The following is a 23,619-nucleotide window of genomic DNA, read 5'->3' on the forward strand; positions in this document are numbered from 1 at the left end:
ACAGTCAGTTTGAATGTATTATGGAGCCTCCCTGCAGCAATGCTGCTCTATGGCCATCTGTTGAGGCCTCTGTGCCAGGCGCTGTGTGCCAGAATGTGGCCCCCATCAAACCCAGTCTTCTACCCCAGCTGACAGGCCTTCCTACTCCCACAAATCCCTCATTGTCAAGCACCCCTCTAACCTAGGGGGCATTTTGAAATTATTTCAGTATTCAAGTTATCATGATATTGTTTTGGATATCTGGATAGTCGAAATATATAAAAAAAATTAGTTCAACTTCATTTTGTTTCAGCAGGAGGGTGGGGGAGGGGCGAAAGGAGCAGGGTGCGATGTGACAGTCTGGCATGGAGGGAGGAAAAAGTAGCCAAAATCACTCGCTCTAGTTAAACAAATTTGTTGCTGCCATACGTTAGCAATCACACCATCTGGTAGTACCTGTCTTGACTGCATCAAATCATTGTAAAGAAGCTAGCTAGCTAAAGTAGCAAGGCTAATTGAGGCTATTTTGCTGCGCTTCCCTGTCCAATGTCTAAAACAACTCCATTCATGGTTGAACATTGTAGCCTACTCCTTCACAGTTAGCCAATTCTGTAATTTTAATTCCATTTGGCATTGATTAGAAATCTCCCACTTCACCAGTGGTGTGAAGTACTTAAGAATTTTTTTGGGGTATCTGGACTTGACAAATTTTTTTTGTACTCCACTACATTCCTAATGAAAATAATGTACTTTTCACTCCATACATTTTCTTTGACACCCAAAAGTACTTACATTTCGATTGCTTAGCAGGACAGGAAAATTGTCAAATTCTCACACTTCAAGAGAACATCCCTACTGCCTCTGACCTGGCGGACTCACTAAACACATGTTTTGTTTGTAAATTATGTCTGAGTGTTGTCATGTAGTTATATTCGTAAATATAAAAACAAGAATGGTGCCATCTGGTTTGCTTAATATAAGGAATGTGTAATGATTTTATACTTTGATTGACAACAATAACAAGCTACACGTGTGAAACGTGTGTAGGCAACCGGTGCATCTTTTTTATGGGGCGCACTCACTGTCATAAAACTGTTTTATAAAAATGTTGAGTAATGGTCTATCCTTGTAGGCTATGTAGCAATGTCACAGATCATTTCATTTTAGACAAAGCAAAGTATACTCTCCCAAGTAATCGAATACTAACGTCTGTTCGGATATTCAAATAACCTTGTCCATCCCTAATCCAACCCACCACTTGCTCTGGCCCCTTAAGCCAAGGGGGCTAGCACTAGCAGTAGCCTCACAAGAAGGGTTCTTCATTAACCAGGACACCTTTCTCTTTTTTTTTTTCTCCAACTCTTCCCTGGCTCTGAGTGGTCCCCTTAAGCGCACAGTAGCCCCTCTGTGCTTTGTTTAGTGACTGCGTGTTTTGGTAGAGGGTAGGTTGTGGTGGCTCCAGAGTTTCACTAACTAAATGAAGTCTTTATGCATTTGTGGGATTGCTGGCCAATTTTGCCAGGCCTGCCTCGGATATCCGATAAATGTGAGGATTGTAATTCCTCCCTCCCTGTGTTTACGATAAGATGTATGTGTGTATTCTAGGAAGAAATGTCATGTAAATACCAGAGTGAGTGACTTTATATCACTGTGTATATACAGCCAGAGGGTGAAGTAAAAATGTGTGTTGGTCTGTATGAGCCTGTGTTTGTGGGATTCTTTTGCGATTGAGTGACTGTGTATGTGCAGTACCAGTCAAACGTTTGGACACACGTACTCATTCAAGGGGTTTTCTTTTTTAAACTTTTTTCTACATTGTAGAACAATCGTGAAGACATCAAAACTATGAAATAACACATATGGAATCATGTAGTAACCAAAAAAGTGTTAAACAAATGAAATTATATTTGAGATTCTTCAAAGTAGCCATCCTTTGCCTTGATGACAGCTTTGTACACTCTTGGCATTATCTCAACCAGCTTCATGAGGTAGTCACCTGGAATGCATTTCAATTCGCAAAAACCATCCAGCGCTGTGATGAAACTGGCTCTCATGCGGACCACCACAGGAAAGGAAGACCCAGAGTTGCCTCTGCCGCAGAGGCTACGTTCATTGCCTCAGAAATTGCAGCCCAAATAAATGCTTCAGACACATCTCAACTGTTCTCGTGAATCAGGCCTTCATGGTCGAATTGCTGCAAAGAAACCACTACTAAAAGACACAAATAAGAAGAAGAGACTTGCTTGGGCCAAGAAACACGAGCAATGGACATTAGACTGGTGGAAATCTGTCCTTTGGTCTGATTAGTCCAAATTTGAGATTTTTGGTTCCAGCCGCCGTGTCTTTGTGAGACGCAGGGTAGGTGAACGGATGATCTCTGCATGTGTGGTTCCCACCGTGAAGCATGGAGGAGGTGTGGGGGTGCTTTGATAGTGACACTGTCAGTGATTTATTTTCAAATTCAAGGTACACTTAAACAGCATGGCTACCACAGCATTCTGCAGCAATACGCCATCCCATCTGGTTTTCTCTTAGTGGGACTATCATTTGTTTTTCAACAGGACAATGACCCGAAACACAACAACAGGCTGTGTAAGGACTATTTGACCAAGAAGGAGAGTGATGGAGTGCTGCATCAGATGACCTGACCTCAACCCAATTGAGATGGTTTCGGATGAGTTGGACCGCAGAGAAGGAAAAGCAGCCAACAAGTGCTCAGCATATTTGGGAACTCCTTCAAGACTGTTGGAAAAAAATTCCAGGTGAAGCTGGTTGAGAAAATGCCAAGTGTGCAAAGCTGTCATCAAGGAAAAGGTTGGCTGCTTTGAAAAATCTATTTAGATTTGTTTAACACTTTTTTTGGTTACTACATGATTCCATATGTGTTAATTCATAGTGTTGATGTCTTCACGATTGTTCTACAATGTAGAAAATAGTCTAAATAAATAAAAACCCTTGAATGAGTAGGGATGTCCAAACTTTTGACTACTACTGAACATACAGATGTACATTTGCCCCTGCTCAGTGTAGCATACCATTGTCTCTTTCTGTGGGTTGTTGAGGGGGAAGTAGGGCGAGAGAGAGGCTGGGATAGTACCAGATAATCTGTATAAATTAACCATAACAGCTCATGCATGTTACTGCCAGCTGGATTAGTCAGTTATGTAATTAGTTGAACTGAAATGGAACAGCAGGCTGTGAGTGAACAGGGGCTCCAGAGCTTTTGACTTCCTCCATCATCATCTTGTTCTTTTCACCTGCTGTGGTCTACACATGTATAATATGTGTCTGCCAATCCTGGGCCACAGGGAGAGAGTGGGTGGTGATCTCAGAATGAGGAGCTATTGGCCAATGCTTCCGTGTTCTTGTGTTGTGAGGAATGCAACGGTAGTCCATTGTTTGGTGCGCTTGCTCCTACCCTCCGTCGTGTCTGGAGATATGTGACAGGTTTATCTGAACTAGTCGGCTAGACAAATGTGATATTTTACACTTATTTTCCTCATTTATTAATTACAATCGGTTGCGCTAGTCTTCAGTGGGTCTGTATGGGTCAGTCAAAATATAGCTTGTCCTCAGACTGTTCAGAACTGTTGATTCAATGCAGATCTTATGTAAGGACAAGTTAGACTGAGGGTTACTATGACAAGACTGGCTAAAAATACACTTATTTGTATCAGAGGTCACAATATGCTTGTCATGTTTTGGATTCAGAGTGTTCCCTTATCCTCTAGCGTTACTAACTATGCCTTTATCAGTGACGGGCCAAGCCTATGTAGTGTACACAACCACGTTCAGGAAAGTGTTGAGACCTAGCTCTGACGATCTGCTTCTCTCCCTTCCTCCCTCCATTCACTTGGACTTGTTCTACCTGTTAGCCTAGTTGCCTGAGGGACAGGATGCTTGCGCTGTGTTGCTGGTGACGACATGTCTCTTTCCTCCATTGTCATTATCGACAACAAAACATGTAGAGAGGATGCCCTGATGCATGTAGTGTTTTGGTAGCATGTAGGGTTTCAACTGATAGGAATGCTCATTTTGACAGGTATTGTAATCCCTCTAATGCAGGGATCCGGCAATTACGTTTGGAGTGCTGTAAGCATGTGTCATGTGTTTTAAAAAGAATGGACACACCAAAGTAAATGGAACAGAAGCCAATGGGCTTGTTCAGTCTTCTTTACTCACAGTAGCCTAATGAAGGAAAAACAGAGGGGTTATTGAACCCTTATTACATGAGCCTCTGCATGTAAACATACACAATCATTTTTCTGATTCTGTCACAATGCAATCTGCTGTATTCTCAGCATCTCCAGTACAACTCCTCTCTGGCCTTGTATTTCAAAACACATAATGGCTTATCAGTAGCCTTTGTTGTGTTTAAAAGACTACTCCCTCCCTCTGTGCTGTTGAAACGAGGGTTGCCTTGTCAACTGCTACCACTCCACCTGATAGTATGGGTGTGTGGAGACTTGCTGATCACACGTCTAGTGAACACAACCTATTACTCTGACTATACTGTACATGAATATACTGTACACAAACATGGGACATAAAGATTGGCATGGTGGTGTGGCCCTAAAATAAAACCAAGTAAGTGGATGATCAGTATGGCTTTTATTTGTATAAGGTGCTAGTTCATTATTCAAGTGTTTTGACATTTGATTTTGTTTATAGAAATGGCGCTCTTTTTTTATTAATTCCAAATTTCACATTTTGGATTGTCTTGTGCTCAAGTTGAATCTAGCTCACCATTAAAATGTTTTTGTTTTATGTCACTGAGTGGTAGTTCGGTAGCCATAGTGATTTATGACCTGAACCTGTTCTCTCTCTACTCTCTCCTCCAGCTCAGCAGCATCAGCAAAGCCATCAACTCAAATGAGGCGCCTGTGAAAGAGAAACATGCACGCCGTATCCTTCAATATAACCCCAAACTGGAAACAGCGAACCTTTTACTATGATTTGCTCCAAACTTTGTACGCCTGATAACCCACTGTCTTCCAACTGTGCTGTTTTTAACCACTCGTGTTGTTGAATTAATGTACTGTAGAAGGTAATTGCTTTTTAGAGTTGACATTTGCCATCATGTAGGCTATACAACCACCTAGTATATTTTACTGTTGCAGGCATTGATGGAAACATTGCTTATTTTAATCTCCTTAGATTGAAAATACTGTGATTTTTATCATCGTACATGAGCAAAAGAAAATGAAAGAATATGTGAGGGAACGAGAGGTATTATTTTGGCTTTGTGTTTTGCATCGTGGCTTTTCCTTGACGGCCCTACAGGGATCATTCTGGGGACCCACAGAGAGAAGGGAGCCTTTACCTTCTGGTCCTATGCCTTGGGCCTCCCTTTGTCCAGCAACTCCATCCTCAGCTGGAAGTTCTGCCACGTGGTGCACAAAGTGCTGCGGGATGGCCACCATAATGTAAGATCTGCTCTATACACTCTAGTACAACTGCGGTTCTGTTTTTTAATATATATTTATACACTGCTCAAAGAAATAAAGGGAACACTTAAACAACACAATGTAACTCCAAGTCAATCACACTTCTGTGAAATCAAACTGTCCACTTAGGAAGCAACACTGATTGACAATAAATTTCACATGCTGTTGTGCAAATGGAATAGACAAAAGGTGGAAATTATAGGCAATTAGCAAGACACCCCCAATAAAGGAGTGGTTCTGCAGGTGGTGACCACAGACCACTTCTCAGTTCCTATGCTTCCTGGCTGATGTTTTGGTCACTTTTGAATGCTGGCGGTGCTTTCACTCTAGTGGTAGCATGAGACGGAGTCTACAACCCACACAAGTGGCTCAGGTAGTGCAGCTCATCCAGGATGGCACATCAATGCGAGCTGTGGCAAGAAGGTTTGCTGTATCTGTCAGCGTAGTGTCCAGAGCATGGAGGCGCTACCAGGAGACAGGCCAGTACATCAGGAGACGTGGAGGAGGCCGTAGGAGGGCAACAACCCAGCAGCAGGACCGCTACCTCCGCCTTTGTGCAAGGAGGAGCACTGCCAGAGCCCTGCAAAATGACCTCCAGCAGGCCACTGGAAAATGGAGAGACAAAAGGAAAATACATGTGCAGGTTTTAGGTAGAAAATTTGAGACAGACCTTAGATGAAAATATTGCATAATTGGTAGCCTATAGTATATAAAAAAAAATATTTCTTTGAGCAGAGCTCACAAACTCACTCATCGCTGCAACTCCCTAACGGGCTCGGGAGAGGCCAAGGTGGAGTCATGCGTCCTCCGAAACATAACCTGCCAAACCTCGCTCCTTAACACCCGCTAGCTTAACCCAGAAGCCAGCCGCACCAATGTGTCAGAGGAAACACCATTCAACTGGTGACTGGGGTCAGCCTGCAGGTACCTGGCCCGCCAAAAGGACTCGATAGAGTGCGATGAGCCAAGTAAAGCCCCACCGGCCAAACTCTCCCCTAACCCGGACGATACTGGGCCAATTGTGCACCGTCCTATGGGATTGGGTTGTGGCACAGACCGGGAATGAACCCGACTGTGTAGTAACGCCTCTAGCACTGCAATGCGGTGCCTTAGACCGCTGTGCCACTCGGGAGACCCAAGCATGGAGGTTTTTATGCGGACCTCAGGCCGTAATTAGTCCAGTCAAATTAGCTTAATGGTGAAATGTTAATTGTATAATTGAACATTATTGAGTGACTGTTTCAATACTATTATTGAATTGACCTTATCTATCCCCTTTTTGCCCTCCAGAGCCTTCAGGACTGCATGAGACATCACAGTAACATAGTTGAAACAGGGCAACTATGGGTGAGTCTGGAGATTGTGCTGTGTGTTTGTTGGGGGGTGCTTGAATAGGTTGAATACGTTTTGGGCGAACAAATTTAATGTCAGATGGCTTGAAATGGGGAAAAATCCCTTGCTTTTAATGATTTAGTTTAGGCAAAAATGCAGGACATGTTTTGAAATCCTCTTTTCAAACATCTTCCCCCTCATACCGTAATTGTGCTTCCTGTGCAGGCAGAGTTAATCTGTCTGCTGCAGATTAGAGAGGAAAGGCTAGAATGGAAGATTTTTCTTGCTGTGTTGAAATAAAGCACAGCTTAATGCTTGTTGCTCGCTCACTCTTGTTTCCAGGGCAACCTTCATGACAGATATGGCCAGCTGGTGGCTCTGTACGCTAAGCTCCTCTGCACAAAGATGGAGTTCCACGTGAAGGTAAGCCTACCCTCTTTAGCCCTCAAACTGAACTCTGGACCTCAAAGCCAGTTCCACTGTGTTTTTTCATTGTTCCCTCAAATCAGGGACTGATTTAGAACTGGGACACCAGGTGGGTGCAATGACTTATCAGGTAGAACAGAAAACCAGCAGGCTCCTGTCCTCGTTGAGTAATAGTTAAATACCCCTGCTCTATAGCACGTGTCAAACTCTGGGCTCGCGGGCCGGATCCGAGCCCATTCAATCCAGCCCACGGGTGGTTTGCGTATTAAAAACATTTATATAAAACATTCCGGGAAACAACAATCTCAATCCACATTGAAATTACTAAAACCAAATCAAAACTATCTATAGATGATAATGGACCTTTATTGTCTCTTCACTCTGTCCGATTTGCTAAAAGTAATCAAAACGAAAGCTAGACAGTCAGGTAGCATCGATAATTCCAAAAGCAATGGGTAGAGAACTGTTTTCTGTACATTTTGACAGCGAGGAAATATTATCCATTTTATGTGCGGCCCTTCAGCCCTCGGTGAAGACCGAAATAAGGCCCGCGGCCAGAATGAGTTGACACCCCTGCTCTACAATTTTGGGGGACTGCATGTTTTACCATAAGGAGACATTGGCTAATCTTTCCACTGTATGCATTGCCACAAGTGCTTTCACAAAATGCCACCTAATTAAACAATGTATGCCATTTGAAATGATTTACATGTGAGATCATTAGATATTTCTAATGTTTTACCATCCTTGAGAAATTATGTACAAGAATTGTTGGATCATTTTTGCAATCCTTTTGTCTTCTGTGCAGCATTCTGAAATCCGAGCCAACCTAGAGGTAACAGATGAGGTTCTGGAGCGCGTTGCAGGAACAGACATCAATAATGTGTGAGTGTGTTCTCTACTCCTCCCTCTCCAGTCTCCACACATCCCTGGCACTCTGACGGTGCACTCCCTCTCCTGTTAAGGAGTTATCAGAATATCATACAGGGACATCAAACAAATGTGTATACATTTAATTGACATAGCTCAAGTGAAGTAAATTATTGATATTAAATATAAACTTAACATTCTTTCTGATTCAAAGGAAGCTAACATACCATTTTGTCGCCATTTTAAGTAGAGATGGAGAACTGTGGAGACAAGGGAGAGAACCTGCTGCTCTTTTCTTAAGGAAGCCATTAGCCTTGTGTTACTAAGGGGGGTATCGACTTCACTCCTGCAGGTTCCAGCTCACTGTGGAAGTGTTTGATTACCTGGATACAGAGCTGAGGCTAGCCGAGACAGGTGAGAATCCTCCTCTTCGCCCCTACCTACCTACCTCCACCTCTCAAAGGATGGGTAACCTGAGGTACAGGGCTGTGGTCTGTTTCCATTAACTGTTTGTGTGCCTGAAATGGAATAGGGACAGGATAGTGGCGAGTTAAATAGAGACTTGTGAGCACACACTTGTTCTGCTGTTGAGGGAGTGAGTTAATCTCTCCAAAAGTTAAGGGAAACGCATTTCTAAACCACTTTGTTTGTTTAGTATGATTAGGTACCTCATGTCATTTCACCAAAACCCTATAAATAGGTTATAAATGTTTGCTATTAGAGGACATTCATTGTTTTTCTTCTGATTGGCTGTAATTGCATCATGCACCTCCCTGCCCTGCAGGATGTTGTCACAGCCTGTGATCCTGAACAACTATAAACAAACCCTACAACTGTAAACAACCCTGCCTGCCTCCGTGACTAACTGGGCATCTTGTACTCAGGAAACATGGGAGCTCCTAACCGCCTTGTGCTTTCACACATCTACCCACCCTACTGCTAGATCTGCTGATAACTGTTTTCCACCCACAGAGTGGATGATTCATAAATGTGTGAGCCATTGTCCAAGTGCTGTATTTCTGAACTAGTGACAATGAAAGGTGTTTCACCCAAGCAAGCCAGCGATACCAAATCCTCCCCATTTTTAAGATTGTTTGTTTATTGTGGTGTTTGTTATGTGTTATACATTGGCGTGTGATCTGCAGTGATCCGGCAGCTCAACACGTCCATTGCCATCTCTACGCTGACGTCAGGCCAGTGTCGCCTGTCCCCCCTCATCCAGGTCATTCAGGACTGCAGTCACCTCTACCACTTCACCGTCAAGCTGCTCTTCAAGCTGCACGCTTGTACGTTGGCATCTTAATCTCAACTGCATGACATATTTTTCAACATGTACTGTAACATCAAATTGTATTAGTCACATGCGCCGAATACAACAGGTGTGGACCTTAAAGTGAAATGCTTACTTACGAGCCCCTAACCAACAATGCTGTTAAAAAAAATACACATAAGGATAAAAGTAGCAAGTAATTAAAGAGCAGCAGTGAAATAACAATGGTGAGACTATATACAGGGGGGGTACCGATACAGTCGATGTGCGGGGGCACCGGTTATTTGAGGTAGTATGTACATGTAGGTAGAGTTATTAAAGTGACTGCATAGATGACAACAGAGTAGCAGTGGTGTAAAGGGGGGGGAGGGGGCGGGGCACTGCAAATAGTCTGGGTAGGCATTTGACTAGATGCTCAGGAGTCTTATGGCTTGGGGGTAGAAGCTGTTTAGAAGCCTCTTGGACCTAGACTTTCTGGTACTGCTTGCTGTGCGGTAGCAGAGAACAGTCTATGGCTGGAGTCTTTGACAATTTTTAGGGCCTTCCTCTGACACCGCCTGGTATAAAGGTCCTGGATGGCAGGAAGCTTGGCCCCAGTGATGTCCTGGGTCGTTCACACTACCCTCTGTAGTGCCTTGTGGTCGGATGCTGAGCAGTTGCCATACCAGGCAGTGTTGCAACCAGTCAGGATAATCTCAATGGTGCAGCTGTAGAACCTTTTGAGGATCTGAGGACCCATGCCAAATCTTTTCAGTCTCCTGAGGGGGAATAGGTTTTGTTGTGCCCTCTTCACGACTGTCTTGGTGTGCTTGGACCATGTTAGTTTGTTGGTGATGTGGACACCAAGGAACTTGAAGCTCTCAACCTGCTCCACTGCAGCCCTGTCAATGAGAATGGGGGCGTGCTCGGTTCTCTTTTTCCTGTAGTCCACAATCATCTCCTTTTGTCTTGATCATGTTGAGAGAGGGGTTATTGTCCTGGCACCACATGGCCAGGTCTCTGACCTCCCTATAGGCTGTCTCGTCGTTGTCGGTGATCAGGCCTACCACTGTTGTGTCATCTGCAAACTTGATGATGGTGCTGGAGTCGTGCCTGGCCGTGCAGTCATGAGTGAACAGGGAGTACAGGAGGGTACTGTGCACGCACCCCTGAGGGGCACCTGTGTTGAGGATCAGCGTGGCGGATTTGTTGTTACCTACCCTTACCACCTGGGGGTGGCCCATCAGGAAGTGCAGGATCCAGTTGCAGAGGGAGGTGTTTAGTCCCAGGAACCTTAGCTTATTGATGAGCTTTGAGGGCACTATGGTGTTGAATGTTGAGCTGTAGTCAATGAATAGCATTCTCACATAGGTGTTCCTTTTGTTCAGGTGGGAAAGGGCAGTGTGGAGTGCAATAGAGATTGCATCATCTGTGGATCTGTTGGGGCGGTATGCAAATTGGAGTGGGTTTCTGGGATGATGGTGGTGATGGTGGTGATGTGAGCCATGACCAGCCTTTCAAAGCACTTCATGGCTACAGACGAGTGCCACGGGTTGGTAGTCTTTAGGCAAGTTATCTTAGCGTTCTTGGGCACAGGGACTATGGTGGTCTGCTTAGAACATGTTGGTATTACAGACTCGGACAGGGAGTGGTTGAAAATGTCAGTGAAGACACTTGCCAGGTCAGCACATGCTCGCAGTACACATCCTGGTAATCCGTCTGGCCCTGCGGCCTTGTGAATGTTGACCTGTTTAAAGGTCTTACTCACATCGGCTGCGAAAAACGTGATCACATTCTTCCGGAACAGCTGGTGCTCTCATGCATGTTTCAGTGTTATTTGCCTCGAAGAGAGCATATAGTTTAGCTTGTCTGGTAGGCTCGTATCACTGGTCAGCTCTCGGCTGTGCTTCCCTTTGTAGTCTGTAATAGTTTGCAAGCCCTGCCACATCCAACGAGCATCAGAGCCGGTGTAGTACGATTCGATCTTAGTACTGTATTGATGCTTTGCCTGTTTGATGTTTTGTCGGAGGGCATAGCGGGAATTCTTATAAGCTTCCGGGTTAGAGTCCCGCTCCTTGACAGCGGCGGCTCTAGCCTTTAACTCAGTGCGGATGCTGCCTGTAATCCATGGCTTCTGGTTGGGGTATGTACGTACAGTCACTATGGGGACGACATCATCGATGCACTTATTGATGAAGCCAATGACTGATGTGGTGTACTCTTCAATGCCATCGGAGGAATCCCGGAACATATTCCAGTCTGTGCTAGCATAACAGTCCTGTAGCTTAGCATCTGCTTTCTCTGACCACTTTTTTTTATTGATCTAGTCACTGGTGCTTCATGCTTTAATTTTTGCTTGTAAACAGGAATCAGGAGAATATAATTGTGGTCAGATTTGCCAAATGGAGGGCGAGGGAGCTTTGTCTGTGTGTGGAGTATAGGTGGTCCAGACTTATTTTTCCTCTGGTTGCACATTTAACATGCTGATAGAAATTTGGTAAAACTGATTTAAGTTTCCCTGCATTAAAGTCCCAGCTCCTAGGAGTGCCGCCTCTGGGTGAGTGTTTTCTTGTTTGCTTATGGTGGAATACAGCTCATTCAATGCTGTCTTAGTGCCAGCCTCTGACTGTGGTGGTATGTAAACAGCTACAAAGAATACAGAATACAGATGATAAACTCTCTCGGTAGGTAGTGTGGTCTACAGCTTATCATGAGATACTCTACCTCAGGCGAGCAATAGCTCGAGACTTCCTTAGATATCGTGCACCAGCTGTTGTTTACAAAAATACATAGACTGCCACCCCTTGTCTAACCAGACGCCGCTGTTCTATTTTGCCGGTACATCGTATAACCAGCCAGCTGTATGTTGTTGATGTTGTCGTTCAGCCATGACTCCGTGAAGCATAAGATGTTAATTTTTAATTTCCTGTTGGTAGTTTAATCAATGAAAGGAAAATAACTGGAGATCACAAATGTGATTCTTTGCATGTTGTGATATCATGCAAAGTATTATTAATAGTAGTTCCTTGTGTCTACTTGCTCTAAACTACGCTTTGCTAACATGATTAGACTCAACTTGTTTCAAAGTATTTCTTGTGACTTTGTCTATTGCATGTCCTGGATTTCAGGTCTCCCAGCAGACACCCTGCAAGGACATCGTGATCGTTTCCATGACCAGTTCCACAGGTAAGTCACCCAGGAGCTCAGGCTGCTAGTAAATGAGGGAGTAGGAAAGTGAGGGAGGAAGGGAGCCTCAGTATAACAGGTAGGCTGCAGCACAATCCTGCCTTTCCCTCCGCCTGGCCTGTTACCCTGAGCCACTGCAAATATCCTGGTGCCTACCACCCAGCTTCCACCCATTGTAATATGTCATCATCATGTCGTCACAGTCAGACACACATCTGTGAAAGTGAGAAGGGGCTGAATCTGAGCATTTCAGATAGTGTACCAGTGACATAGTAATAATACCGACCTGCACAACAATCACCCCAGAAAGAAAGTAGAGAGGGAGCTTGATGTGTTACTGGATACCTTGGCATCAGTGGTGGTCGGTGCTGCTTATGAGCATGGCCTTATTTCTATTACAGCATATTGGATGACTGTCATTCATATTCCATTCACCCAGTTCAATGTAACATCAATAGGTTTAGGCTACTACGTGATACTCACATTTTCCCTGTACCCATCATGAGGTTGCTACAACCTAGCCTATGAATAGTGACACATTCAATACCACCTTGAACACTCATTCCTGCATCTAGCTGATCTAGGGTGTAGTCATTTGTCCAACAGTTATAAACAAGAATTTCTACTGGACAAATTCAGGTGTGTTTATCCCTGTTTCGTTCCATTTGCTTCCGTTTTAAGAAACATTTTTCAATAGAATCGGTGGAATGAATACGCCTCTGATCACACGTAAACACAGTTCACATTCTTTTCCAAGCCAAGCCATATTATAACCGCTACACAGCCTACATCATTGTCACCATATTTGCTAAAGTAATGTCATAGTCAACATAGATAATATAACTAACACGTTAGTAAACCCGCTACAATCAATCAGTAACGTTAGTGTACAGTCAGTAAGTAGTTTAGCACTAACACTGGCGGGCCCCAGTGGCAATAAATTTGTCAAATCAAAAGCTTACCTTGACTTGGAAGAGTTCCAGTGTTGTTGGATAGTCCAGCTAGGTAACATGGCATCCCTCTGAGTAGGCTAAACTACCTAGCTGCATTTGCTAGCTAAGTAAGTGAAACTTGGTTCTATTTGTTTCATTTAATTCTGTCCTATACACATCCCCTCTATTTTAGGGATACAATAATACAACACAGTTTAGAAAATGTTATGTTCTTGTAGATTATAGTGGCATCATTCAGATCAGTGATTGAAATATTTGCCTTACAGCCTCAAGACCTTCTTCAACAAAGCCAGAGACATGATGTACTTCAAGAGACTCATCCAGATCCCCAAGCTGCCAGAAGTAAGAGCATAGACCGACATAGTAGGGGAAAGATACTGTATTGGGACTCAACCACACTTCCTAGATTGTGGATTCATCTGTGTTTATAGTCCTGTCTTATTTATTTGTGCGTGTGTTCATCCCCAGTCCCCTCCTAATTTCCTGCATGCGGCTTCCCTGGCCAAGCATGCGAGGCCGGTGGTGGTCATCCCAGACGAGGATGAGCCCGAGCAGGTGGATGATGACGATGACGACCCTGAACCGCTGATCAATGTCAGTGACGTCACCATACCCAGCATGGCGGTGCCACAGGTACGACTTATAGGGCACAAGGTCATGACCTCTGAGGGCAACAGCTATGGCCCATTGAATGTGTATGTCTTATCATTTTTTTATTTTTAAAGTAGCACTAATTTTGGCTGTAAATTGTATAAGCATTCATGCGTCTTCTCTGACTTTTCCTTTAGCAGTTCGACATATTTGATCAAACCTTTGGACCTGCCAATGGTGGTTTTGATGACAGGTTAGTCATTGGTATTTTAGCATTGGTGTGTTTGAAACGGAAGGATATGTAAACTGGTGATGTTTTTTGAACTGACATTTCTGGATATCTTCTTGTGAATTGAGTTAGTAGTGTGTATGTGTGTATCTTTAAGGTTAGTGGCTGTATGTCTTCTGGTCCACAGGGATATCCAGATTGAGAACCTCAAGCGGGATTTGGAGCTATTGAGGACAGATCTGGAAAGGGTCAAAGGAGAGGTAAGTAGACATGAGTTTTAACTCCTTTAAACAGATTTTACAGATGTCATACCTAGCTAAAAATAAATGACTTGTACCTCAAATAATACTATTTAAGGGTTAATTATTCCCGTTAACAATGTATATCAATCAAATGTATTTATAAAGCCCTTTTTACCTCAGCTGATGTCACAAAGTTCTATACAGAAACCCAGCCTAAAACCCCAAACTGCAAGCAATACAGATGTAGAAGCACGGTGGCTAGGAAAAACTCCCTAGAAAGGCCAGAACCTAGGAAGAAACCTAGAGAGGAACCAGGCTATGAGGGATGGCCAGTCCTCTTCTGGCTGTGCCGGGTGGAGATTATAACAGGACATGGCTAAGATGTTCAAACGTTCATAGATGACCAGCAGGGTCAAATAATAATAGTCACAGTGGTTGTAGAGGGTGCAACAGGTCAGCACTTCAGGAGAAAATGTCAGTTAGCTTTTCATAGCCGATCATCCAGAGTTAGAGACAGCAGGTGTGGTAGAGATCGTTAAAAACAGCAGGTCCGGGACAAGGTAGCACGTCCGGTGAACAGGTCAGGGTTCCATGGTCAGGGTTCCATAGCCGCAAGCAGGACAGTTGAAACTGGAGCAGCAGCACGACCAGGTGGACTGGGGACAGCAAGGAGTCATCTGACCAGGTAGCCCTGAGGTATGGTCCTAGGGCTCAGGTCCTCAGAGAGAAGAGAGAAAAGAGAGAGAGTTAGAGGGAGCACACTTAAATTCACACAGAACACTGGATAAGACAGGAGAAATACTCCAGATATAACTAGCCCCCCGACACACAAACTATTGCAGCATAAATACTGGATGCTGAGACACGAGGGGTGGGGAGACACTGTAGCCCCGTCCGACGATACCCCCGGACAGGGCCAACCAGGCAGGATATAACCCCAGCCACTTTGCCAAAGCACAGCCCCCACACCACTAGAGGGATATCAACAGACCACCAACTCACTACCCTGAGACAAGGCTGAGTATAGCCCACGAAGATCTCCCCCATGGCACGAACCCGAGGGGGGCACCAACCTGGACAGGAAGATCACGTACGTGACTCAACCCACTCAAGTGACGCACCCCTCCTCGGGACGGCATGGAAGAGCACCAGCACATTGTTTTCCCTAAACACCAAGCTACTTTTCCCACTTCAAAAAATAACTACTACTTTTCATTTAAGTTTCTATTCGCTAGTCAGAAAAGTCTGTCAAGCCCTCTCCCGCCAAAATGAACGCTATACATCTTCTAGCGATCTATTGATAGGACAGGCACCTGTCAGTCACAAAGCGATCAATGACCGGGAAACACTGCTGGTTTGACAGTGCTGTCTGTCCCACCTTCCTGTACCTTTATGATTGGTGTGCGCTTGTGGTAGGTTGCAGTCAAATTTCTTTACATGGCTGGAGAGTGCAAGAGAAATCTGCCCATCCCATTTAATGTAAGTGGTAGCAATGAGTCGAAATCCACGTAGCCTAATTATTGTTCATTTTATTTATTTTCTTTCACGTGTTTCCTATAGCCAGCCACAGAGTCATGGCGCGTAGGCTATTGACGACCGAACAGCAAGTGTTTAGTTTATAAAAGGTGTCGAAATGACTGAATAAAGTCGATCTCCCTAATTTGCGTACTGGTATACTTTTTGGCAATTATCTGCAGATAAATTATGAAAAGCCTGGGGATGCCTGGCTGGCTACTCCGTGTACTTAGGGGAAACACTGATAACCAAGTTTTGACAGTGGTAGACATTGTTGATTTGTAAAGGGGAGAGGAATTTAGGTCATGTGTTGGGCGGATGCAAAGATGAATCGTGACATGTGGAATGTGGCAACTTGTCTCAGAATGGGAAATGACGTTTGTCTGTGGTCAGAGAAGACCAGAAGGTGTGTCTGGGACACAGTGTGAAATGTACTGTTGACCCCAATTTCTGCAAATGGCTGGCTCCTAATGTGGCCTGTTTCTTAACTGTTGCTAAAAGTTTACGTTTACGCCTGTGATATTGAATTGAGCCATCCTAACCTGACATTGAATACATTTTGTAAAAATAATTTGTACCACTCAACACTTTTGTTTCCCCTGTCTGAGGCCCTCATCCACTAGTGCCGTGTCATGGTGTCCTGTGGTGGTAGTGATCATCTACCCAGGGGAGGTTTACTATGGTGACTGACTGACTAACTACCTCCTCCCTCCTGCAGGCCCAGCGCTACATCACTCAGCTTAAGTCCCAGATCAACAGTCTGGAGGCGGAGCTGGAGGAGCAGCGGGTGCAGAAACAGCGTGCCTTGGTGGAGAACGAGCAGCTGCGCATGGAGCTGGAGGCCACGCGCCGCCGCAATGCTGAGCACGAGAGCGTGCAGGCCACCTTCGGAGAGGCCGAGAGTAAGAGAAGCCAGCCATGCACTAAGTCTGGCATACATGTTCAGTCACATTGTATTGAACACACACTGACGTCTCCCTCTTGTCTCTGACCCCCACTTTGCTACCCAGCGAGAGCCCAGGCCACAGAGCAGCGCTATAACAAGCTGAAGGAGAAGCACACTGAGCTAGTGTCCAGCCATGCAGAACTGCTCAGGAAGGTACAGACTTATGAGGAACCTCACTCACCTCTGTTTTCATTGTGGTTTTCTCCATGTATGCTCATATAGACTCAGACTCAACTGAGCGATATTTTTCTGTATAGTGTGAAGAGAATGTTTAACAACGTATATGTGACATTGTGTTGGCAGAGTGCAGACACAGTGAAGATGCTGTCAGCCACCCAGCAGACTCAGGAGGAGGTGGAGAGGACCAAGCAGCAGTTGGCTTTTGAGGTGGATCGCATCAAACAGGACGCTGACCTGAAGGTTAATGTTATTGAGTATTAGCAATAGTGATCCAGTACTGTTAATGTTATATTTCAGTACTGTATTAACTTTTTGTCTAAATGACTGAATAATGTTATTGTCTTATCATTGCAGCTTGAGGAGCAGAAGTTTGAGATGGAGAAGCTTAAAAGGGAGTTTGATGAGAAGAAGGCAGAAGTGGAACGTGTCAAAGGCACTCTGCAGAGCAACGAGAAGGTGTGTGTGGTGATGATGCAGTAAATACTGAATAAAGTGGGTTCCCTCCCCTATGTAATGACACAGGGGACTCATCTGATTCACCATCATGCAAAACTAGATGCAAAAAAATCGGCCCACTTTTCAGACTTGCAAATCAGAATTGGCTGTGAAGGCTATAGGAACCTGCACTGTGTGAGGAAGTGTTCACATATGGAAGTCTCACAAACATCAGAAAATACTTTTCTCCACAAAAGTTAATGTACCCATTATTCTGTTATTTGCCTTCTCCCTCTTCCTGTCTCTTCTCTACCCTCTCTCTCTCCTCTCCCCCTCTCTCCCAGGTGGGGGAACAGCAGACCAGATCCATGTCCGCGCTGCAGGCGGAGAAGGAGCGACTGATGCACTCTGTGAGTGAGAAGGAGGCAGCACTGTCAGCCCTGCGCCATGCTGCACAGCTGCAGCAGTCGTCCCTGCAGCAGGAGAGGGAGAGGAGCACCAGGGAGCTGGGAGAGCTGCAGGGCAGGCTGCAGGAGAAGGTCAGTCAGGACAGGACTGCACAGAGTTCAGTCAGCTGCTTTGTCTGTCATTTGTTGATTGCAAAAGAGAAAATAGACAAAAGCTATACTGTTGGTCAAATCCCCTATTACATCCCCTGTGCATTGCAAAGTGTCAGATTTTATTTAATCATTGAACTATTTGGCTGTCTGCACAATAAAAGATAAACCATTAGTATGTCTGTGCCCATCTTTTTTTCCCTCTGACTGTATGTCTGACTGTGTCTCATTGCATCTGTGTAGTCTAGCCGTGAGGAGCAGCTGCAGCAGAAGCTGCTGGAGGAGCAGTTCTCTCTGCTGCAGGGAACGGTCTCTGAGGCTGAGAGCATCATCCAGGATGCTGTGGCCAAACTGGACGACCCCCTGCACATCCGCTGCACCAGCTCCCCAGGTTAAAATGAGTGAACGTACACATACACACAGAGAGATGCTGTTCATGTCACTTAGAATATAGTGAAAGATGCCTCATCCACGCATGTGTGTAAATCTATCAAAAGAATGCTTTTCAAGCTTTTTTCTTTCTCTCCACCACCACAGATTACCTGGTCAGTCGGGCAGAGGCCACTTTAGGCTCCATTGACAAAGTGAAAAGAGGTCACTCAGACTACCTGACGAACATGGGAGGTGAGTTGCTCATTACTTTGTGCTCAGTGTTTTTGATATAATTAGTCGTCTTTGAGCAAACCCAGTGATAATGGTCATGAGTGCTCGTTAGTGACAGAGCTTGGCTGTGTTACTGGCAGTGATGCATCCTTTCCTCTGTTTACCAGATGTTGGTGGGCTGCTGAGGGCCCTGACCCAGTTCTCCCACCTGGCTGCTGACACCATCATCAACGGCAGTGCCACAGCGCACATGGCTCCCACCGACCACGCCGACCGTAAGGACTTTCTCCTCAAATAGAACGGATTCCTGTTAGAAACGGATCTTGTATCTTATTGGAATTTTACAGAAATATGATATTGAATCCATTTGGTATGTGATTACAGTGTCAGTGTGTATCTTGCACTTTTGCACCCTGCAGGTCTGACTGAGAATTGCAGGGGCTGTGCCACTCAAAGTCTGCAGTTCCTGAAGGACCTCAAGTCCAAGGCCTCTCTCCAGAGGGCAGATCCGGCCTCCATTCGCATTGTGGTCCAAAAGATCCTGAGGCTGGGGAAGGTAATGGACTACTGGGCAGTCTTCTCAATTTTTATTCCTGTCCTTTTACTGTTTTTCTTAATCTCATCTCCTCTTCCAATGCTTAGGAGCTGCGACCTAAAGGTGTGGATGTGCGACAGGATGAGCTGGGAGATCTGGTGGATAAGGAGATGGCAGCCACATCAGCAGCCATTGAGGAGGCAGTGCGCAGAATCGATGTGAGGATCACAACCATGTAGAACATCCCACTGTAGCGGGGAATGACATCACAAGCTCAACACTATCTACACAATATATCTGTATTCATACCCAGGTTTTATCCACATTTCTCAATTGCTGTTTTTCTATATCTAAAGGAAATGATGAATCAGGCACGAAAGGACACCTCTGGTGTCAAACTTGAAGTCAATGAAAGGTCAGTAGTATGTTTGACTTACGCTCTGTATTTTAGTTTAAATACTTGTTAATGCATTTTTCCCCTTTAACTCATCATGATATTACTCCTTGTTTCATAGAATCCTCTACAGCTGCACAGACCTGATGAAGGTAAGATGGCTGCTATTCTACTTACTGTTTTGATTGACTTACTCAAAAGGTCTCATCGAAATCCTAATAATGCTGCGTTCCCTCCTTTCGTCTGTCCTTCAGGCCATCCATCTACTAGTCCTGACATCAACCGACCTACAGAAGGAGATTGTTGAGGGAGGGAGGGTGAGTCTTGACATTTAAAATTTAATGTTGAAAACTTTGTAAATCTAGCCTGTCATTAGTTTGCCAACGACAACGGTGGTAGGCCTGATCACCGACAACGGTGGTAGGCCTGATCACCGACAACGGTGGTAGGCCTGATCACCGACAACGGTGAGACAGCCTATAGCGAGGAGGTAAGAGTGGTGCCAGGACAACAGCCTCTCCCGCAACATGATCGTGGACGACAGGAAAAGGAGGGCCGAGTACGCCCCCATTCACATTGATGGGGCTGTAGTGGAGCAGATCGAAAGCTTCAAGTTCCTTGGTGTCCACATCACCAACAAACTATCATGGTGCAAACACACCAAGACAGTCGTGTAGAGGACACGACAACACCTTTTTCCCCTCAGGAGACTGAAAAGATTTAGCATGGGTCCTCAGATCCTCAAAAGGTTCTACAGCTGCACCATCGAGAGCATCCTGACTGGTTGCATCATAGCCTGGTATGGCAACTGCTCGGCATCCGACCGCCAGGGCCTACAGAGGGTAGTGTGTACGGCCCGGTACATCACTGGGGCCAAGCTTCCTGCCTAAAAATTGTCAGACTCAAGCCACCCTATTCTCATAGACTGTTCTCTCTGCTGCCGCACGGCAAGTGGTACCGGTGTGCCAAGTCTAGGTCCAAAAGGCTCCTTAACCGCTTCTACACCCAAGCCATAATAAGACTGCTGAACAGTAAATCAAATGGCTACCGGGACTATTTGCAATGACCCCTTTTTTTACTCTGCTGCTACTCTTTTTATTCATTTATTTAACAAGGCAATTCTCGCTGTTTATTATTTATTATTTATTATTATTTATGCATAGTCACTTTACTCTACCTAGATGTACAGTACCAGTCAAAAGTTCGGACACCTACTCATTCAAGGGTTTATTTTATTTTTACTATTTTCTACATCGTAGAATAATTGTAGAATACATTGTAGAATAATAGTGAAGACATCAAAACTCTGATATAACACATATGGAATCATGTAGTAACCAAAAAGTGTTAAACAAATCCAAATGTATGTTAAATTCTTCAAAGTTGCCACCCTTTGCATTTTTATTTTTTATTTAACTAGGCAAGTCAGTTAAGAACAAATTATTATTTACAATGACGGCCTACCAAAAGGCGAAAGGCCTCCTGCGGGGAATTAAAGTAAAAATAAATTAAATTAAAATATAGGACAAAACACACAGACGACAACATAGCATGGCAGCAACACAACATAACAACATGGTTGCAGCACAAAACATGGTACAAACATTATTGGGCACAGACAACAGCACAAAGGGCAAGAAGGTAGAGACAACAATGCATCACACAAAGCTGCCACAACTGTCAGGAAGAGTGTCCATGATTGTGTCTTTTGAATGAAGAGATGTTCAGTTGGAGGGTTTGTTGCAGCTGATTCTAGTCGCTAGCTGCAGCAAACTGAAAAGACGAGCGACCCAAGGATGTGTGCTTTGGTGACCTTTAACAGAATGTGACTGACAGAACGGGTGTTTGAATGTGCAGAATGAAGGATGCAGTAGATATCTCAGATAGGGGGGAGTGAGGCCTAAGACGGTTTCATAAATGAGCATAAACTAGTGGGTCTTGCAACGGGTTTACAGAGGAGTATAGAGTGCAGTGATGTGTCCTATAAGGAGCATTGGTGGTAAATCTGATGGCCGAATGGTAGAGGACATCTAGCCGCTCGAGAGCACCCTTACCTGCCGATCTATAAATTACGTCTCCGTAATCTAGCATGGGTAGGATTGTCATGACTACCTCAAGCTCTAAACCCTCAGAGGTAGTAATCACACCTGTGGGGAGAGGGGCGTGGAGTTCCTACATATGCTGAGCACTTGTAGTCCAACTCATCCCAAATCATCTCAATTGGTTTGAGGTTGGGTGATTGTGGAGGCCAGGTCATCTGATGCACCACTCCATCACTCACCTTCTTGGTCAAATAGCCCTTACACAGCCTGGAGGTGTTGGGTCATTGTCCTGTTGAAAAACAAATGATAGTCCCACTAAGTGCAAACCAGATGGGATGGTGTATCGCTGCAGAATGCTGTTGTAGCCATGTTGGTTAAGTGTGCCATGAATTCTAAATAAATCACTGACACTGTCATCAGCAAAGCACCCCCACACCATGATATCACCACTTCCATGCTTCATGCTGGGAACTACACGTGGAGATCATCCGTCCACCTACTTTGTTTCTCACAAAGACACGGCAGTTAGAATCAAAAATCTCAAATTTGGACTCATCAGTCCAAAGGTCAGATTTCCACTGGTCTAATGTCCAATCCTCGTGTTTCTTAGGCCAAGCAAGTCTCTTCTTCGTATTGGTGTCCTTTTAGTAATGGTTTCTTTGCAGCAGTTCGACCATGAAGGCCTGATTTCATGCAGTCTCCTCTGAACAGTTGATGTTGAGATGACTATTACTTGAACTCTGTTAAGCATTTATTTGGATGCAATCTGAGGTGCAGTTAATTTCAGATTTCTTAGGCTGGTAACTCTAATGAACTTATCCTTTACAGCAGAGGTAACTCTGAGTCTTCCTTTCCTGTGGCGGTCCTCATGAGAGCCAGTTTCATCATAGCGCTTTATGGTTTTTGCAACTGCACTTGAAGACACTTTCAATGTTTTGACCTTCATGTCTTAACCCGTGTGTTGTCTTAAGGGTCAAAATTGAGCCGCCACTACGTTTAACAGCAGAGAACCCCCTAAATTTTTATTTTTTTAACTTGAAATTTGATGACTTTTCCTAGAGTGACCCCAACATTAGAAAATGTGAAACATCGCCTTTGTTCATATTTCCATGAAAGCTGTACACCACCAGGGTACAAAGATTGTCTTCGGGTCATTTTTTGACCCAGCAGTTGTAAAATAATTTACACACCACAAAGACACACACACACTGAGAAATTGAGATGTGTGCTACTGATTTGAAATCAGCCAGCAGCTCCTGAAGAAGAAGATCACCATGGTTGGCACAGTTAGAAAGAACAAGCCTGTGCTCCCCCCTGCACTACTTGCAACAAGGGGGAGAGAGGCTTTCTCATCAAAGTTTGCCTTCACCACCACTCTATTTTCTTGACTCCCAAAGAGGAACAAGAATGCGGTCCTCCTACAACCACAAAGGAGGTGTGAACGACAAGGTGATTGAAACTTACAGCTGCAGGAGGATGACTGCCCACTGGCACCTGGTCATCTTCTGTAACATCATTGATATGTCCTCATACAATGCCTTTGTGATATGGAACAAGATCAACCCTACCTGGATGCCTGATAAGCGGAACAAGAGGAGGGTGTTCCTGGAGCAGTTGGGAAAGGCACTTGTAACCCCACACATTCAAAGAAGGGAGCGCCTCCCCCGCACAGCAGCCTCTGCAGTGCTTGTGAAAGCTGTTCAGGGGGCTGAATCTCATCCAGATCCAGCTAGGGCAGGCGAGATTCCAATTCTGCCCCCCCAAAGAAAGACTGTAAAACAAATACTATGTGCTGCACATGTGAGAAATAAATCTGCAAAGTCCATGCACACACATTTGCAAACTGTCCTACATGTGCTAATTAGAGTTGATTGATTTATGTTCTTTACTGTTTTGTTTTGTATCCAT

General features: G+C 44.6%; 1 protein-coding gene across 3 annotated transcripts in view; it reads left to right on the top strand.

Annotated features, from left to right (window-relative positions):
• The window catches only part of hip1rb (huntingtin interacting protein 1 related b), a 32,046-nt gene that overhangs the window by 4,628 nt on the left and 3,799 nt on the right, over nucleotides 1-23,619 (top strand). For 2 of the 3 annotated variants that reach the window (XM_023978755.2, XM_023978757.2), the window contains exons 2-26: nucleotides 4,821-4,884; nucleotides 5,263-5,405; nucleotides 6,717-6,773; nucleotides 7,101-7,181; nucleotides 7,993-8,069; nucleotides 8,407-8,468; nucleotides 9,200-9,340; nucleotides 12,432-12,489; nucleotides 13,709-13,784; nucleotides 13,911-14,075; nucleotides 14,231-14,286; nucleotides 14,450-14,522; nucleotides 16,738-16,921; nucleotides 17,030-17,118; nucleotides 17,269-17,385; nucleotides 17,500-17,601; nucleotides 17,925-18,119; nucleotides 18,381-18,528; nucleotides 18,675-18,761; nucleotides 18,908-19,015; nucleotides 19,160-19,296; nucleotides 19,383-19,493; nucleotides 19,632-19,690; nucleotides 19,791-19,821; nucleotides 19,924-19,986. In XM_023978755.2, coding sequence (XP_023834523.1) covers nucleotides 4,821-4,884; nucleotides 5,263-5,405; nucleotides 6,717-6,773; nucleotides 7,101-7,181; nucleotides 7,993-8,069; nucleotides 8,407-8,468; nucleotides 9,200-9,340; nucleotides 12,432-12,489; nucleotides 13,709-13,784; nucleotides 13,911-14,075; nucleotides 14,231-14,286; nucleotides 14,450-14,522; nucleotides 16,738-16,921; nucleotides 17,030-17,118; nucleotides 17,269-17,385; nucleotides 17,500-17,601; nucleotides 17,925-18,119; nucleotides 18,381-18,528; nucleotides 18,675-18,761; nucleotides 18,908-19,015; nucleotides 19,160-19,296; nucleotides 19,383-19,493; nucleotides 19,632-19,690; nucleotides 19,791-19,821; nucleotides 19,924-19,986 — 2,484 coding nt within the window. The remainder of the gene's footprint in view (nucleotides 1-4,820; nucleotides 4,885-5,262; nucleotides 5,406-6,716; nucleotides 6,774-7,100; nucleotides 7,182-7,992; nucleotides 8,070-8,406; nucleotides 8,469-9,199; nucleotides 9,341-12,431; nucleotides 12,490-13,708; nucleotides 13,785-13,910; nucleotides 14,076-14,230; nucleotides 14,287-14,449; nucleotides 14,523-16,737; nucleotides 16,922-17,029; nucleotides 17,119-17,268; nucleotides 17,386-17,499; nucleotides 17,602-17,924; nucleotides 18,120-18,380; nucleotides 18,529-18,674; nucleotides 18,762-18,907; nucleotides 19,016-19,159; nucleotides 19,297-19,382; nucleotides 19,494-19,631; nucleotides 19,691-19,790; nucleotides 19,822-19,923; nucleotides 19,987-23,619) is intronic. The other variant, XM_023978756.2, reaches the window with a different exon arrangement.

Source organism: Salvelinus sp. IW2-2015, linkage group LG33 (assembly GCF_002910315.2).
Source record: "Salvelinus sp. IW2-2015 linkage group LG33, ASM291031v2, whole genome shotgun sequence".
NCBI lineage: Eukaryota > Metazoa > Chordata > Actinopteri > Salmoniformes > Salmonidae > Salvelinus > Salvelinus sp. IW2-2015.